Source organism: Bidens hawaiensis, unplaced genomic scaffold (assembly GCF_021521415.1).
Source record: "Bidens hawaiensis isolate Kalapana, Puna unplaced genomic scaffold, B.hawaiensis_p1.1 tig00008819_1, whole genome shotgun sequence".
NCBI classification, from domain to species: Eukaryota; Viridiplantae; Streptophyta; class Magnoliopsida; order Asterales; family Asteraceae; genus Bidens; species Bidens hawaiensis.
The window spans coordinates 740,820-759,496 of NW_027491636.1; the positions used below are offsets into that span (position 1 = coordinate 740,820).

The window sequence follows — 18,677 nt, forward strand, 5'->3', positions numbered from 1 at the left end:
GATCAAAAAATATCATCATCATCGTACTCAGTATATCCCACCAATAGCAAAGCTATGGTAGGGTATGAGGAGGGTAAGATGTAGACAGACTTACCTCTACCCCATAGTGATAGAGAGGCTGCTTCCGGTGAGACCCCCGGCTCGATAGTAGTTTTGCATCAAGCCTTGGACATAAGGCACATAACACTCAATCATCGGGAAACCGGCTGATCGGTGCATGTACCCTTGTCTTTCGGCTATCAACGCCACCACATGATGCCTAATTAACCTTCCGCCACTTTTAACGTTATTTTCACGAGATTAGTAAAATAACGTCAAAATTAGTGCAATTTCACTTTTACCCACCCGAGGGTTCACACATATATATATTATATGCAGGCACCGCAAGCAGGGCGTTTTTAGATCAAAAAATGTAGTATGTAAATAAATTTTTTTTAAATTAACAAATATGCCCAAACCCAAACTACCTCAACAACCTAACTCAAGAAACCCAACCTAATGAACTTGATAGTGATACATATAAATTTTTGGATACAATATCATACACCCCCAATAACCCTCTACCCAAACTACTCAACTACCTAAAACCCGATCAACACATGTGGTTTATTTTGAACAAGTCAAAGTTTGAACAAGTCAAAAAGTTTGACTTGAAAAGTACTACTTATAGTCGCTACTAGTAAGTCACATACACATACACATACACATACACATACACATACACATACACATACACATACACATACACATACACATACACATACACATACACATACACATACAACAATGAGCAACTGGAAGCTTTTCTTCGCTCTAATCATTCTTCATGCTCATGCCACTCAAATCCTTACACAAGCCATTGTTTTTCGTGAATACATAGGTGCCAACTTTGCAAATGTTCGATTTTCTGATGTACCCATAAACCCTAATATCCAAGTCCATTTCATTCTCTCTTTCGGTATCGACTTCACTTCCGGATCATCCCCAAAACCCACAAACGGTAAGTTTAATGTCTTTTGGGACGCGGGAAACCTCGGTCCATCGCAAGTTCTCGCAATCAAACGCCAACATCCGAACGTAAAAGTAGCTTTAAGCATTGGAGGTGATAGTGTGAACAATCAGCCGGTTAATTTCACCGCCTTTTCGGTTAACACATGGGTGTCTAATGCTGTTTCTTCACTCACTAGTGTTATAAGACAATATAATTTAGATGGAATTGATATAGACTATGAACATTTCCATGCTACACCTAATATCTTTGCCGAGTGCATAGGTCGGCTTGTGACGATTCTAAAAAACAATCGAGTCATTTCGTTTGCTTCGATTGCTCCATTTGACGATGGCGACGTGCAGCGCCATTACATGGCGTTGTGGAGGAGTTACGGGCGTGTTTTTGATTATGTTAACTTTCAGTTTTATGCATATGATAGGGGTACCACGCAGGCTCAGTTTTTGAGTCATTTTAATACACAGTTGTCTAACTATAATGGTGGTAAAGTGTTGGTTAGTTTCAGCACGGATTCGAGTGGTGGTTTGAAGCCCGAAAACGGGTTCTTTACCGCTTGTCAGAAGCTCAAGAGTCAGGGAAAGCTCAATGGTATCTTTGTTTGGTCTGCGGATGATTCGAAAGCGAATGGATTTAGGTATGAGAGGCAAGCACAAGCACTGTTGGCATAGGCTCGGTAGAAGGCATGTTAGTGTCATGGGTGCTTTTGAACTAGATTTATAAGTTGGAATATTGTAAGATGTTGTTTTGTATTTGTAGGGTGTGTGAAGTGATCTGAAGAAGTATTATAGCTTCGAATAATATTATTGCTACTGGTTTAGCTAATTAGTTTGTATGTTGCTTTTGAGTTTTTACTTTTTAGTGCTCATGTTTATTTATTTAAGGTTATATATTGCTGTAGTTAACAGTATTTTTATTGAATTCTCAGTTTGAATGATGATAGTTTTAACTTTTAAGACTGTGATTTCAAGCGTCAATAATTCGGTTGTAACTTGTAAGCTAGGCTAGGAGTGAGTGTCGGGCCTTTTTGGGCTTAGCCGAAATCACATGAAATATGTTTCCAGCCTACTTTTTAGAGAATAAAACATAAAACATTCTACTCGCAAAAAGATATGAAGTACATTAATCAATCTAGCAAACTAATTTAGTTACATAAAGCATATTGGAGTTCCATAAAAAAGAATATTGAACAACAATACAACATAATCAAAAATAGCAAATTGACTCTTGTTATTATTTTAAAAGCTGCCTCATTCCTGAATCGCTTTCTTATCTTTGTTGAACTGTAAAGAATAATGTCTAGTCAATTAGTAACAATTTAAACTAGAAGACAGAAGAACCAAATAAGTACATCTAACAATTGCAATCCAAGTCCTTGAGTCTTTGCACACACTCCAAATAAACGGATCAGAGATTCCGAAGCCGTAGAACAAAGAGGACAAGGGACCGAAGGAACATTTATGGCTTTGACTCATTAAGTTACAAATTACGAGCTATAGTCACTAGTCTGGGGGCAACAATCGTGCTAGTTTATCGGCTTGGTGGGTTAACGTGAAAATTTTCATACCGACTAGTTGAATAGCTTAATCCAAACACAACTCATATATTTATTCGGACCGGACCCATAAAATCATTTCGTGTTTTGATATACCTGATTAATGTTCATTTGTAAAAATGAATAATGTCTAGTTTGGTTTTATTAAGTTTTTATGGTTTACCATATGTATTGGGCCTTAAAAGTCATAATAAATCTTAACAGGACATGATGTGCCTTGATAGCTCATTTTGGACATAAGTAAGCAAGGCTAGCCTTAACAAGTGTGGATCATTTTGGGTCATAGGGGATGCTGATGTGGCTCAATGAGACGTGAGGGAAACAAGCACCCTCACGCTGCTCGCCCCTCCCCCACCCAATCATATTTTTTTCTTGTTTTTTTTTAAAAAGTTTTTCCTTTTCATTTCCTTTTGGTTTTTAAATAATTTACATAAATGGGATGGTCGAGAATGAGGTATAACATGTATTGACTAGTGAGGTTAAATGATAGACGAAAAGCTGAGATGGTGACAAATGATGGATAATAAAGAGAATGATCCATACCACGTAGTCTTAAGTTATAATTAGTCGCTTTAGCTTGTATTGAGATATAATGAGTCAATGCATCTGAACAAGTCTTAGTGAGTTTGAGAGCCATGATAGCTCTTACTGGGGACATGATGGGACTTAATAACTCATATTATGCATAATGGATTATATGGTGTTACATGAGTCATATTAAGGTCGTAATGAGTTACAGTGGGTTACAGTTCTTTTAATGGGATAAATTGTGTCTTTAAAGATTGATAACACCTTTTTTTAACAACATTTGAAACTACCAAAATACTCGAGTGAACCTTCCTGAGACGAGATGTCAACCGTCCATACTGAGTTGACGCTCTATGGCTGACTCACCCAATAACACCACCATCAAGAAGGAAACCCACCACTGTAAGAAAACTCCCCTGAGTTAGGTTTCAAACCTGAGACCATAAGGATCTCAAATCTTAGCTATCATCCCATACTATTTAACCAAAAGACCAATTACAACATGATAACACTTTATGTGGGCAAAATGAGCCATATTGGGTCTTAAAAGGCTATGATAGCTCTTAGTAAGGGTAATATTGATATTAATAGGTATATTAGGTCTAACTGATTAGATTGAGTTACTATATATGAATCATATTAGGTGTTAATGAGTTATTATGTGTCATACATGTTTTAATGTGTCATGTTTGGTTGCCCTTACTATGTCATCTTTATATTAAAGGTTAGATTAGGTTGTGATGAGTAGTAGTAGCTCTTAATAATTTGTAACGGTTTAATGGCTTATACATATATTAATAATTGGACATGTGTGACCTTAATAGCAATGATAGTTCTTAATGGAACATAATGAGCGCTAACTGGTGATATTAAAGACATAATGCGTTAAGGTGGTGTAATTATGAGTCATTTTAGGGAGGGCTGCCATATCACGTATACCCGTACACGATAAGACATGAATACGGTAAGACACGAACACAAAAAATGTATACATGTACACGACACGAAACTTATCGTGTACATGTATCCCAAACCCGAACTTGTTAATACCAGGTATACACGATTAGACACGAACCTCCCTGAGAATCGGAAAAGGGTTCGACCACTCGGTGGCCGGTGGCGCCGCTGCAACTGAGAAGAGGCCGGACTTTCGGAGATGTGGAGAGGTAGACCGGAGAATTGAATGGCTGTGACCACCGGAGATGTGGAAGGAAACCACTGGACTACTAGAGATGCAAACAAGGAGAATCGGAGAAGGGTTTATACGTCGCCTACTTGATATCGGATTGAAATGATGTTCGTTGGTTTAATTGTTTGGTATAAAAAGTTAGGGTTGACTATTTAGGGTATATAAAATGTTATATTGTTAATATTTTTTATTTATAAAAACTTATATTCAGGTACTAAAGGGTACTTAACAGGTAAACGGGTATTTTATCTGTTTAGATACATTAATAGGTCGATTCATGTCTACCTTTTTTATACACGAAACCTGTTAATGTTATACATGATACCTGTTAAAGTCGTGAAGGTTCGTGTCATGTATTCGTGTATTGTGTCTAAATTGTCAGCCCTGATTTTAGGTTTAAATGAGTTCAAATGGGTCATGAATATTTTTGTACAACATACTAGGTCTTAAAAGTCAAGATAGTTCGTAATGCAGTATCATGGTCCTTACTTGGTTTTAGTGAGTTAAAATTAGGTTGCTTGTATCGGGTCGTAATGATCGGTTATAATGGGTTATATATGAAATGCAGGGAAAAGTTATCGTACAAATTAAACTAATGTGTTAATTGTGATAATCAAGTAAAGTAATTGTATATATAAATAGAGCAGTTATGTAATTACATCATATAGTAATTATGTAATTATTCTTTGATGTAATTACATAATTATTCTACTTGTATATATAATTACTCTACTTGATTATCACAATTAATACATTAATGTTATTTGTATTTGATCCAAACCCATGGAATGTAGTAAGCTTTAATAGATGAAATTGTCTTTTATGGTTTGTAATGAAAGCAACCGGTCATATTAGACTTGATGCTAGGGGCGCGGAAGAGAGGATGGCGGGGGGCCGTTGGGAGCGGAACACCACCAAGGAGCACCCTTGGTGGTGGGGCACCGTTGGTGAGGGTGGTCAGGAAGCCGGGCGCGAAAAAGGAAAAAAGATGTGGGCCCCAGCCCAACGGATATATTACCGTTAATAAAAAAATTCAAAAATATTATATATATATATATATATATCATTCACTCAATCTCTACAAACTTAAACATATCCTACACCTCTTTAAACTTATATAATTTTCTCCACAAATATGTCTTCCGAATCATCTTCGACACACGACTACTACTCCTATCCCGACGTTATTTCAAACTCGGATTCCGGGGATGAAGTGATATTTAGTGTTATTCGAGATGCTTCCCAAATCTTAGTTTAGCATTACGAAAGCTCAAAACCACGAACAGGACGACCTCATCTTTAACGAGATCGTGTAGGTGCTCATGAACGGTTTATAAAAGATTATTTTTCGCAGGACGCGACTTTTGATTCAAAACAATTTCAGCGCCATTTTCGGATGAGTCGCCAACTTTTTTTACGAATAATTGGTGATTTAGAACACAACTATGCGTTTTTTCAACAACGGGAGGACGCGAGAGGTAAACCGGGTTTTTTTCAATGCAAAAATGCAACTATCGGCAATTCGTTTTTTCAACAAGTTGATTTTTTTTATTTATATGTTTTTAAATTTAATTTAGCTTGTTTTTTTATTATTATTATTGTATTTTATAAATTTGTTGGTTTGTTTTTGTTTTATATAAAAAAAAGTTTAAAGGGGCATCAATGTCCCTCACCATAGAGAGGCATCATTAGGTGGGACTTCGATGCCCCCAGCGTCCACGTGACACTGTGTAGGGGCGTCGATGTCGCTAATCATAGAGGATAGTCTTAGAGTGTAGTAATGTATTTAGCAGTAAAAGTCAAGATAGCACATAAAGGATGTGGTTGACCATATATGATTATGTTAGACTAGATATCACTATGATTGACCAATTAGGACTATGTTACTATGGACCTTTCAATATATATTTGTTGCAAAATCGTTCGCTAGTTTTACATCGATTATTTCCATTGCAATAGTATAGACTATGGCGTGTAGAGGTGTATATAAAACAAAGTAACCCACTTGAAAAGTGGGTATCTTAGAAATTTCCTAAAACATTTTCAAATTAAGGAGCAAAGAAAGCCTTTCATAAAGTATGAATTTTAAATAGATTTTGGACGACTAATTAACTTGTTATATATATATGCCCCCCATGTGCTTCATCAATACTTTTCTTTTATTTAATCTTCATGTTTAGGAAAGCAAAAGTTATATAGCTGATAGAGATTATTGTAGCTAGGCACCTGCTGTTGCGCATAATTACTATGTCTAATAATTCCTATTTTAGACATGGCTTTTCCAAATTAGTGGTAAGGTTTTCATATAATCGGAATATATAGTAAATGAAACCTGCATGTTGTGGCAGGGATGTGACATAATATCGGTCGTTATCGATTTGTTACGGTACGGATACTTGTTAACAACCAAAAGAGGAAATAAAAAATCTATGGTTGTGATATGTTGAAAAAAATATGATCGATCAACATGAGTTTTATATCAGTTGAAAACCATAAAAATGAATACCAATACCGGTTTCACTTACCAATATTGATCGTTTGAAATATATGCAATGGTACACTTATTAGCATATGGTATCCCACAACTTACACTTAGTTACGTAATTAACCACATAACTTATTAATATGATAATCGTCAACTTTCATTAAGTTACACAAATAACCCTACGAGTTTTTTAAATGGTACAATCAGAACCGTTACCGCCCGAGCTTCCGCCACGTGCCCATGACCGCAACACAGTAAGTTAATATTGAACTTAAACTTGTAAATCTTTAGAGATGCACCTATTTTCTTATATAGGATTAATTACCTCTTGTGAGAAAACCCTAATTCAATTCATGCATGTGTCTTACAACAACGTAAAAAAGAATTCTACTAATTATTTATTTATTACACAGGAGCCTTCGTAAGTTCAGTGGGCAATCCACCGCCGTCCGACAACAAACAACAAGCCATGTGTTTTAAGACAAAGTAGGCGGCTGTTCTTCCCCGCTTGTAGGGGCCGCCGCTTGGTGGAACTAGGGAGATACTCCTACAAAAGTTTGAACACATAATCAATATCTAGGTTTAAATATAATAAGTGAGGCTCATGATTCAGTAACATGATCAACGACCAAATTATTAACTTGAAAGATACGTGAACTTCACTTTTGCTTTGTTAATATTATAAATTTATAATACAACAACTGAAGTCAACTCATGTGCTTTGAAAGATCCTATGTAACAAGGGATCCCACAAACTAAGATCCTATTTGGATGTTTAGAACCATTCAAATCCGAAACTGAGAACATGTATATACTGGATACCTAAACAAACTACAATCAAGTCCTGTATTGATAATCAACACACGAATTAAACGACTAACTCTCGTTTATATTAATCAGAAAATCTCACTCAAAAAACTGATTACAACTCTATCAAACCCTAACTCGGTTTGACTCTTGATGAACCCTAACTCGGTTACACCAAATTCACCTCCTCTAATGTCTAACCATAACTCAGTTTATATAGACTAACCTAACTTATTAGCCAAGACATTACCAAATATAATAAAACATAATTCTTGGGTTGGACCTTACACTCGGGCCAAACAACAATTGAGCCAACAATCACCCCGCAATTGTTGTATCCGAGTCACCTGACTCACCCCCTAATTTCCTACTCGAAATTGACGGGTCTTCAACTTCACGCTTGTCATCATTCTCTTGATTTTCTGATATCAATTCAAGTCCCGTATCAATAATCAGCACACGAATTAAACGACTAACTCTCTTGTTAGCCAAGTCATTACCAAATATAATAAAACCTAATTCTTGAGTTAGACCTTACACTCGGGCCAAACGACAATTGAGCCAACAACTACAAGGTATCATCTCACACATAATATACCTAAACAATTCATGCCTAGACAGGGGCGCAGCTCAAGAGGGACCCGGGGTGGCCCTGGTCACCCCCGTTTTTCGCTTAGTAAGGCAATTTTTCATGATTTCGTCCAAAAATTTTATTGGTATTGAGTCCGGTCACCTCCGTGTAAAGCTATTGGTCACCCCTGCCCTTTATTTTTTTAAATAAAATTCCAACGTTTGATTTTTTTTCCACAATCGGAAAATAATCGGTCAAAAATAGGTTTAGATTTGGATGACAATTGGTCAAAAATATACCAAATCAGTCTAAGTGGAATGAGTTCTTACCTCATTTCGGACCAAAAGTGAACTTGGTTTGGGGCTAGAGTTTTGTGTCGTATGGCTCTTTGTGATGAACGGAGTTTACGTTGTTAGCCGTTTACGTCACTGAATATTGAAGGTTGAAGAAAGTAAGTAAAGAAACATGTTTATTTACATCTAACCTCTCTAGCTTTGTTAGTTTATTTAAAACAAGTTTAAGCAAAATTTACTTTTAACTCCTTCAACTTCTAATTTTATGTATAAAAGGTATAAATTCAACTTTATATATATATATATATATTTGTAAAAATATACATAAAAAATATGATTCGATTAATTCATAGTCGGTACCCACCACCCAACTAGCGCCTAAAATTTCTACAATCATGATTGTAAGAATAGTCCTTTTAATGAATGAAGAAAAATTAAATAATTAGATTTTATATTGTTTGACCTGACCCGATCCAACCCGAACCGAAAGTACAGACCCAAATTTTTTTTGGTCCGTGATTTCGGTAACCCCTATGACATTGCTCAAGCTTCGCCACTGTGCCTAGACAAAACCATTCATAGGGTCCGGAAGGGTATGATGGGAGCAAACCTTACATCTAATGTACGTTACTCCATTGTATGAAAGTTTTGTTATGACCTTTAAAACTACAACTTACTCAGAGTAGTTGAATTTTAGCATGCCATTAGGTTAGTTAGTTGTCAGTGCCAGCGAGGATGCGTCAACAGGCTATCTAGACAAGAGGTTGGCATTCACCCATGAGTTATGTTTGGTTCATATTTCATTAAAGGTTGTGTGTTATGTTTTGAATGTTTTATGGCTCATGTATGTTTCTGTTGCCAATGATTAATCAATTTCTCTGCTTTGAGAACTATGTGTAGATAAGTAAATCCAATGATAAAACTACCATGGTTCGAGGCGTTTCGCCTCTTTGATATATAGTAACTATTAATCAATTTCACAAATAGTTACTATAAAATGTTTAAAATAACTTAAATGTACTAGCTGTGTGCCCGCGCTATGCGGCGGGGTTGCACGCAAACATGACATCAGACGTGTAACCGGTGTTACTGTTTGTGTATGTGCGTGACTTAACAATAGTACGCGCGTAACCCAACGATAGTATACTCGTATTGCGGCATTGGAATCTTAACCGGTGTTAGTAAGCACGTCACAACGACTGTGCACGCAGTCAGGTGTTGGTGCGCACGTAACGCCACATTGAACTTGTCTTGACCCGCAACCCGTTCCGCTTGACAAGTTCTAACCGAAATTCGTTATGACTTGACCCTTTCAACCCAAACCCGTCCCCGACCCAAACCTTTTAACCTTTTTGTATCGACTTATTCCAACCTTAACCTTTTAGACCCATGACGATTCATTGTCGGTATTTAATGGTAATCACGTAACACGTTAAGCTATTTAAATGAAAAATGTATAGCAATACCATACTCACATTAAAGAGAATAAAATACTCGTTTTTATGGTATAACGTTTTTAAAAAAATATTAGCGTGTGAAAAAGTTATAAACGTTTAAACGTTGTCGGGGTAGTTGGTTTAAAATAAGGGGTATATATGTAACTATTATATAAATTAAAAAATGTTATTAAAGTTAAAGGATCAAACTTGTAATTATTTTCTAATAAATTAAAAATAAACCGTAACATGATTTTGGTTATGCTAAAAGACAAAATTGTCAAAATACAAAATTACCCCTAAAATGTCTTAATCTTATGATTATAGTTTGTACTAAAAGCAACAAGTTTGATATCTCTTAAAATTTAAAAGGTCCCTCACTCATGCTTTATATATAGTATAGATAAATGTTTCATAATATATAAATTAAACAAGTTTTAGCCAAAGAAGTAATAGCGCAAGCTCCATAATATATTAAACTCAATGTTTTACCTGACATGTTGCGTCGGGACGGATCGGTAAAACCATGGCGGTGGTAAAACCCAAGCATTGAGTCAGAAAGTCGAAGCAAATTCAGTTGATTTCTGTTACGTGCGTTATTTTACCAAAACTAAAACAAAAATTAACACACAAAAAATATATGAGGTGGACCAATGGGGACGCCGGACGTGGGCGTCGGTCCGTAAAACTTGAGAGTTGGTGAAACCTGACTGTTGCCGATTCTGGGAGTTGAGGCTGCCAGTATACGCAAATTCGATCGGTTTTGGTCATGTTCGTTACGACATCGGAACTCAAAAAGAAAAGAAAGTCGGTTTCCATTATGGTAGCACCATGAGTCTATGCTAATTCAGTCGTTTCTAACCTATTCTCTAATTAGTTGGTCACCGGTACCTATAACCGGTTTCTACCCCGGAAAAATCGGCGGTTAGTAACCGGGTTCTCATTTTGGCCCCCATAACTGGTTAACTAAAAGCGTTTTAGGTTTTTAAATTATTATTTAAAACCGTTTTTCCCAGTTAATTACCGCTTAGCTAGTTCGGTTATACCCGAAACCGGTTATACCGGTTAGGGTATTTGTTCTTGAAAACTAGTTACTAACCACCTGATTAACCGGTTTAACCGTTGACCAATAAGCGGTTTTCGAATATCTAGTTTGTTTGTCTACAAGTGGGTAGATAATTCTACCAAAATAAAGGGTAAATGACCACAATAGCCATTTTGACCACTCACATTCCAAATTTAGGATTAGGACTTTGGGTGGGTATGTTTTGTTTGGACTTTGGATGGGTCAATGGTCTGTTAGTGATCCAAATTGATCGTTAAAAAAACACTCTTTCTAAAAAAATTCCAAAAATGATCACCCAAAAATTATTGGTCCAACTGTTTTTCACCTGTCAACCACCGATTTTAGAGCCACCAAGCTCGAGCCTCGTGTCCTATTAAAAAGGCTGGCCCGACTAAATAAATAAATAAAAACGAAGATTCTTGCGAAGGACCGACTTACTACAGTTCTACCACAAAACTTAGGATTAGGGCAAAGGCGTCATGGCATTCGCAGCGTGTGCGTGTGGGGTTGGGGGGGGGATGAAAAATAGTTAGAATTTCATAGCCTACTAGCGTTTGAATTGGGATTTCAATGAAGATTCGAGATTTTGAATCATCCGTGTTTTTAAAACATAGCCGAACCCACTTTTTAAGACATGTGGCTAGATCTTGATGGTTCTAAGCCCAGCGGATGGCAGGTGATAAACAGTTGGACCGACGGTGTTCAGATGACCATTTTGAGTATTTTTAAGAACGGGTTGTTAGAACTCTGAGTGGTCAAATTAGCTATTTTAATCATTTTCCAAAAAAAAAATTACTTCTGCATATGCATTTTCTTTCTGCAAGTTTTGACAATAAGACCCCACGCTATGGGGCGCGGTGGGGTGGATTTTTTGGGCGCCGTGGGCGCCGAACACCGCCGTGGGGCGCGGTCCAACCAAGGGCGCGGCTGGTTCGGGCGTTCCAACGGCCGGCGCGGTTCATGGTGAATGTGGCCTCCCCTCTCAAACACACATACATACATATGCATATATATATACTATATATATATATAGGGGCGCCTTTGAGGGCATTAAACCATAGCGGGGCGGGCTTCGATGCCCCCCCCCCCCCCGGTTGCTTACATGGCGATGACGTGTCACGGTGGAGGGGCTTGGAAGCCCCTCACCATAGAGGATGGTCTAAATATGTTGCACTTTATCTTTTTTACTGCCACTTTCATTTATACAATTCTACATGTGCACTTACTAAGACCCCACGCTATGGGGCGCGATGGGGTGGATTTTTTGGGCGCTGTGGGCGCCGAACACCGCTGTGGGGCGTGGTCCAACCAAGGGCACGGCTGGTTCGGGCGTTCCAACGGTCGGCACGGTTCATAGTGAATGTGGGCCCCCCTCTCACACACACACATACATATATATATATATATATATATATATATATATATATATATATGGGCGCCTTTGGGGGCATTAAACCATAGCGGGGCGGGCTTCGGTGCCTCCCCCCCCCCCCGTTTGCTTACATGGCGATGACGTGTCACAGTGGAGGGGCTTCGAAGCCCCTCACCATAGAGGATGGTCTAAGTTACTAGTTAATACAGTTCTACCACAAAACTTAGGATTAGGACAAGACAATGGTACCATGGCGTGCGCTGTTGGGGGAATGAAGAATAGTTAAAATTTCATAGCCTACTAGTGTTTGAACTGGGATTTCATTGTTTTAGATTTGGAATTCAAAATCTAGGATGGGTTCATGTATAATTGGATAAGGACCATATGGCTAGGGGTGTATAGGGATTGAACAGGACCGGACCAGAGCTTTTTGTGTTCGTCCATTAAGCTTTTGACAAACAAACAGACGGTTTACGAACACTCCACCGAACTAAAATTCATGTATGTGTCCGTTCATTAAGAAATTGAGTTTGTTTGTGTCCGTTCGTTAATATTGTAAACGAACGTTAACGGACAATAATTGACAAACATACACTAATGGACATTAATGGACAAACGAACATGTGAACATTAACGGACAACAGACACTAATAGATACTAATGGGCAAACATAAACAGTTACATAATATGATGGAGAATAAGGGGAATGATCCATACCCCAGTTGAAAGGTGAGGTTGAATGATGAAGAAAAAACTGACGTGACGTAGACGTGGGAGAATAGCTCAAATGATCCATACCATTTAGCCTAAGTGTTTTAAACCTGTTAATCTCAACACAAAATATTACTTAATTATATGATCATTGTGCAACACAATGTTATTTTTTGGTTGGTTAGTTAATGCCTTATTGCGTACGTGACATCATTTTTTGATTAACTAATCTCTTTACAACACGTCTACGTGTTTCAAAGTTGTTAATCTCAATAGAAAATATTACTTAATTCTATGATCATTTTGCAACATTACATTGTTATTATTATCATGTTGGATGAACTTATGAGGCATAATTACTTTTCAGATGAAGCTTAATTAATTAACCATAGAAATTTATATAGCACATTCGACAAAAAGTTCACATGGTGTGGAAAACAAATTACAAAACTAGAATGGAGCATGAAATATATTACGAAAAAGCTCTAGACAAAAACCAAAATAAATTCGAAATTTAAAAACTTAATCAAAGTAACTACATTGATTTGAGCTCCCAATGAAATGCAAAAACCAAGTGTGATTAGAGCTCCAATTTCATACAAAGCACACACTTAGATTATGAAACTATGGTTTGAAGATTTAAGGAATGAAATCCGGTGAGAATGAATCAATGTCAAAATTGTTAATCCAAACATGATCATCCACGTCACCAAAACCTTCATGCCCATCTCCATGACTTGTACATTGATGTTCCATTGCTTTCTCAATTTCATCATTTCTAGCAAATCTACCTCGTATACGAGGTCTACTATCCGCCAATGTTTTCCTGCATACATACTATGAAGAGAAACAAGCTAGTATTATGCCTATGAAATGGGAAATAAAACAACCAAAGTATTTTTGTTATATGTTATTAATTATGGGTAGAAAACCCTATTAACCTTAATTTTCTTGGTGAAATTACGCTGAGTTTTCTTGCTTCGGTAGCGCTCGATTCTTTCTTTTTTCTCATCTGGTGAATACCTACAAGCCCTGTTCATGCTTTCGATGATACTATTGCTTTCACTTGATATAGGACTTTCTGATCGATGAGAGTGACATTGCACCATAATTGTTCCCTGCAATAACAAATAATATGATTAAGTTGCAACCGTAACGTAAAGAACTTAAAAACATCTAGACTTATGTTAACATAATTCTAAATATACTCAACCCAGTAAATTTGAAACTTTAATTAACATATATAATAATAAAATTATTAATAATAATAGTAATATTTAGTTGGTCACTTTTTGTTAGTGTTTTCTTTTTGTCAAGTCCTAGTGATTGAGACTAATCATATGTCGCGGGGTTATAATTCTTTACAAGACTGAAAGGGTATATCTACATACAAAAAGTGAAACAAATGGCTGGCAATGACATATATTTAATTTATATATAAATAAAAAACAAAATAGAAGAAACTTATATACATACATCATTATATCAATATTGGTAGACCACACAATACAAAAATCAATGATATCATTTGCGAATGACCGGCTTAAAATATCTATATTGAATTGGTACTAGCTTATTTCAACATTTTAAATATAAATAATCTTAAAAATAGTTGGAAAATAAACATCGGTATAGATAAAGTAGTTATACCATTATACACGGTAATATTGAGCTCTATCTTGTTAAAACTAACTATGATTTTTTTTTCATTAATTAATAAGTAATGTTTACATCATACAGAAGACAAACGGGCAAAAAATTGCACCGTTAGCCCTTTTAGATAGCAAAACTAAGTTATTTAAAAATATCATTCGTTAAAACGTGAGGTCATAACATTACTATTTATGACTCGTTGAACACGACTAATTAAGTAGTTCTATAGCCTCAGACGCTATGCAAATTGAACGACTTGTTCGAGCATAACTGAACGAGTTATAAATTATAATTTTGTAAAATAATAAAGAAGAAACCTGTAAATCTTCCGCACTAAAAACCCTCCTCATAGAAGGGCTGCTTCCTTCAAAGTCTAGTAACTCGTTAGGGGACGAAATTGGTTGATTAAAAAACCCGATATTATGGTACTCATTAGCAATTGAATGACTACTTCCGCTCCTTTGAATCACCAAGCTCGCAGCATAACTCGGTGAGTCATAACCTCCACTACTTGTGGCACACACCGAATTATCCAACTCATATGTAGGAATGGCTAGAGCCGGTGGAGGTGTTAAGTAACCGATGGCAACGTGTGGTGTGACCGATCCCAACATGGTGAGTGAGTCGGGCGAGAAGCTATAGGGGTCATTGTTGGGAGTGTGACCGTACATGGCGTATGGAGGAGTATAGTTAGTTAAGTTACAACTTAAATGAATAAGGAGTGTGGTGGGTATAGTGGTGGCAAAATGCACTACACGTTTATATAAGCTCAATTGTGATGTCAAACATGACTTCATATGTTGACTTGTTTTGGTGGTTTAATCTTTTATTGACACCAAGACATTTATGCCTACTTATTTTCGAATAAATTGTATTAAATTGCAAATGATTTGTTTTCTTCTTCACAAGTCGTCTTAACTTCCGTTGACTTTTTATTCCGTTTACTTTTTTAAGACCTTTATGTTACATCTGCGATATGAAATCTTTGTTGCTTATCTATAATAATGCTTGTATGAAACGTTTTATTCATAGGACCCTAAGCTTTAAACTTATGTAGACCTCATATGTGGTTTTGAGAAGACTTACGGTTTGATAAATAAATTTAGAGAACGAATTAACTAAGCTCGTTGTTAGAAAAATGAAACTTGACCGAACAACGACATTAAGAATTAACGAATTGTTTATCTAAGCCTACTCGCAAACAAGGTGCGACGCCTTAGACTAGTTTTCGTGATGAGAAACACATCTAAAGACTGTGAATGGTAGTTTGATTGATATGTTAACATGGTTTGTGAAAATACTTAACAACTAAGGAACACAGTTAGAATCAGTATAATACGGTTATACAATGGCAATCTCATATATTTCTAAAAGAAACCACATAAAAGTTGCTCACTCATTCTCCCTTAAAACCATAACTAAGGGGTCCTTTTTTCTTTTTGGTTTTGTTATTTATTTATTTTGTTGAACGGCGTAAGGGGTCTTTTCTTGATTTGCTATGCTAACTTTATGTATCGATAAAAAAAAGTGAAATAAAATTGTCTTTTAGAAGAAATAAACTATATACTTTAATTACAAGCTCGCATTGTATAGATGATTTTTTTTTCTTTGGGAATAATTTTTCAGTGTCGGATATCTATTAACATTATTCAGTTTTCGGGCAGGTTTGGTCACATCTAAATACATAGCGTAATAGAATGTCATTAGAAGAACATAATGGCTTACTCGTTAAACTTGAGTAAAGTTATCTTCTTAAACTTATTTGGTAAGCTCGGTCCTTTTCATAATAGATGAGTACTTTTTATAAGTGTTTATTGCTTCATGCATTTGAAATCGTATCTTCAATCTATGTTATTTATAAATTATAAGAAATCCTAACAAATAAGGACTTAATCAACATCTTAGTTTAATTGATTAATAAGATTAGTTGAAGATTAAAAAAAAAGAAAAATACATAATATAATATATTTATAAAATGTATTTGTATTAGATAATAAACTTTGTGAAACCTAACCTTATGTCATTCTTTTTTCTATTATTATTTCAAAGTGATATAGAGTAAATGATAACGCCTGTTTTAATAGGTTTGTGGAAATAAAATGACTTAGAAGATGCCCTCCTATGCAGAACAGTGTTCTTTTGTAGACGGTGGGGGTGGTCCAAAGAGGAGTGTATACCATTTGTGCCAAAAATCTTTGTTAAGACTCATAAAAATTCTTTCACACTTTCACAACTTGCACTTTGACTAGACATAGACCCTGCTAGACCCATCCCCACCACTCACGTTGTGTTTCACACACACACACAATATAGGATACTTAGTGTCACATAGCAATCATCTCACGAAGCCTTCAAAGGCTAGCTAATTGGTCGGCTTATGATTAGGGTTTATTGGTTTCATTATGTCTTGAACTTATCAGGTGAGAGACAACGGCTCGCAACCAACGATGCATTCATCATGCAAGTACGACTAGGCATGTACTCATTCCTTCCCACTGACGCCTTGCCCAATGATGTCTAGGAGGAGCCAACACACTTAAACGTTCAAGCACTTTCAAGCATCTCGATCTTCAAGTATTTTGGTCTGTGACACCCTCCAACCAACATAACATGCACGCCCTCGTGCATGCATAAGCCATCCTACATCAGCTTCGTATGCAAGACTTAGACGATGTGGTCCCATACTAGCTCACATGCCAAAGATATGCGTTTTGAGAATGATTCACTCTAATAAATTGGACACGCAATAGTTCAACAACAATGCGAGTTAGTCGCATCAGTTAATTATGCCGTTGGATTATGTTTTGGTGATGCCGATGTTCGCCAAGGTACCAGACTTCAAACAGGTTAATGCTCTGCTGCACTGTCAAACTTTAACACAAACACGTTGGCATTCACTGACACTGGACGACAGCGCTCACGATCCCATACTCGTGGTGTACAAGGACTATCTGATCTTCTCCCACCTCTATTGCATAACTCATCCTCAACATATTTTGCCCATTTAGGTTGAGTGATCGCATTCCAGCGTATCCGAGGCTCGACATGCTCTGATACCACTTGTCACAGAGCAATCCTCTCAGGCTCCATGTGACACCTGAAGGCCAGCCAATCGGTCTGCTTATGTTCAAGGCCCGCCTAGGATTCATCAGGCGAGCGACAACAACTCGCAACCAACGATGTGTTCGTCGTGCAAGTACGACTTTGCATGCACGCTTTTCCTTCCTACTAAGGCCGTGCCCGATGAAGTTCAAGACGAGCCAACAAACCCAAGTATTCAAGTACTTTCAAACCTCTAGAACTTCAAAAATTTTGGTCCGTGACATTAGGCTAAACTTTTTTAACTCGGTTGTAATTGATTGTTTTATACCATGTAAAAAATGAAACTAATTAAAAAAAAGTCTTCTTTAATCCTATCTACCAATTTGAAAAACAGTAAAACACCGTATTTGAAATTTATGAAATAAAACATCATACATAACTAAAACACCATAGTTTTGTTTCTTATCAATGTCAAATCATTCTTTATCAAACTCTATTTTTCCAACTTATGAACTAAAACACATAACTAAAACACCATAGCCACGTTTCTTGTCAAGGTCATTATACCAATTTGAATAGAACATTCTTTAAACTTATGAACTAAAACACCATGGTCACATTTCTTATTAGTGTCATCTCTACCTACTTGAAAAACACCATTTTAGAAACTTACAAATTAAAACACCATAATCTTTTGTTTCTTATCAATGTCAAATCGTTATTTGCCAAGAGTTGTACAACTGTATTAGAGACATGTTAGCAATGACTAATTACATGGACTGATGACGATTATTACAGGGCGGTCATGACCCCATAGTTATGTTGGCTGATCTAGAGACTAAAATGTTTGAATTAATATGTATGTTCAAAGTATGTAATGTGTAAACGGTACGTACACTTGTGGTATATATGTATTTATTATTGGTTTATATTAACATCTACTTATGTTACGCATTTTGTGTT

The 18,677-nt window shown here is 36.5% G+C and overlaps 1 protein-coding gene and 1 pseudogene across 1 annotated transcript; one reads left to right on the forward strand and one right to left on the reverse strand.

The window, feature by feature from the left end:
• Positions 1–775: 775 nt before the first annotated feature.
• LOC143530042 (chitinase 2 pseudogene) lies at positions 776–1,845 on the forward strand (annotated as a pseudogene).
• An 11,511-nt stretch (positions 1,846–13,356) lies between these two features.
• Positions 13,357–15,373, reverse strand: LOC143530043 (uncharacterized). Its single transcript, XM_077025678.1, has 3 exons — positions 14,990–15,373; positions 13,961–14,137; positions 13,357–13,856 (listed from the first exon to the last, which is right to left on the reverse strand). The coding sequence occupies exons 1-3, from the start codon at positions 15,341–15,343 to the stop codon at positions 13,659–13,661; spliced, it is 729 nt and encodes a 242-aa protein (XP_076881793.1). The 5' UTR covers positions 15,344–15,373; the 3' UTR covers positions 13,357–13,658.
• Positions 15,374–18,677: the final 3,304 nt, after the last annotated feature.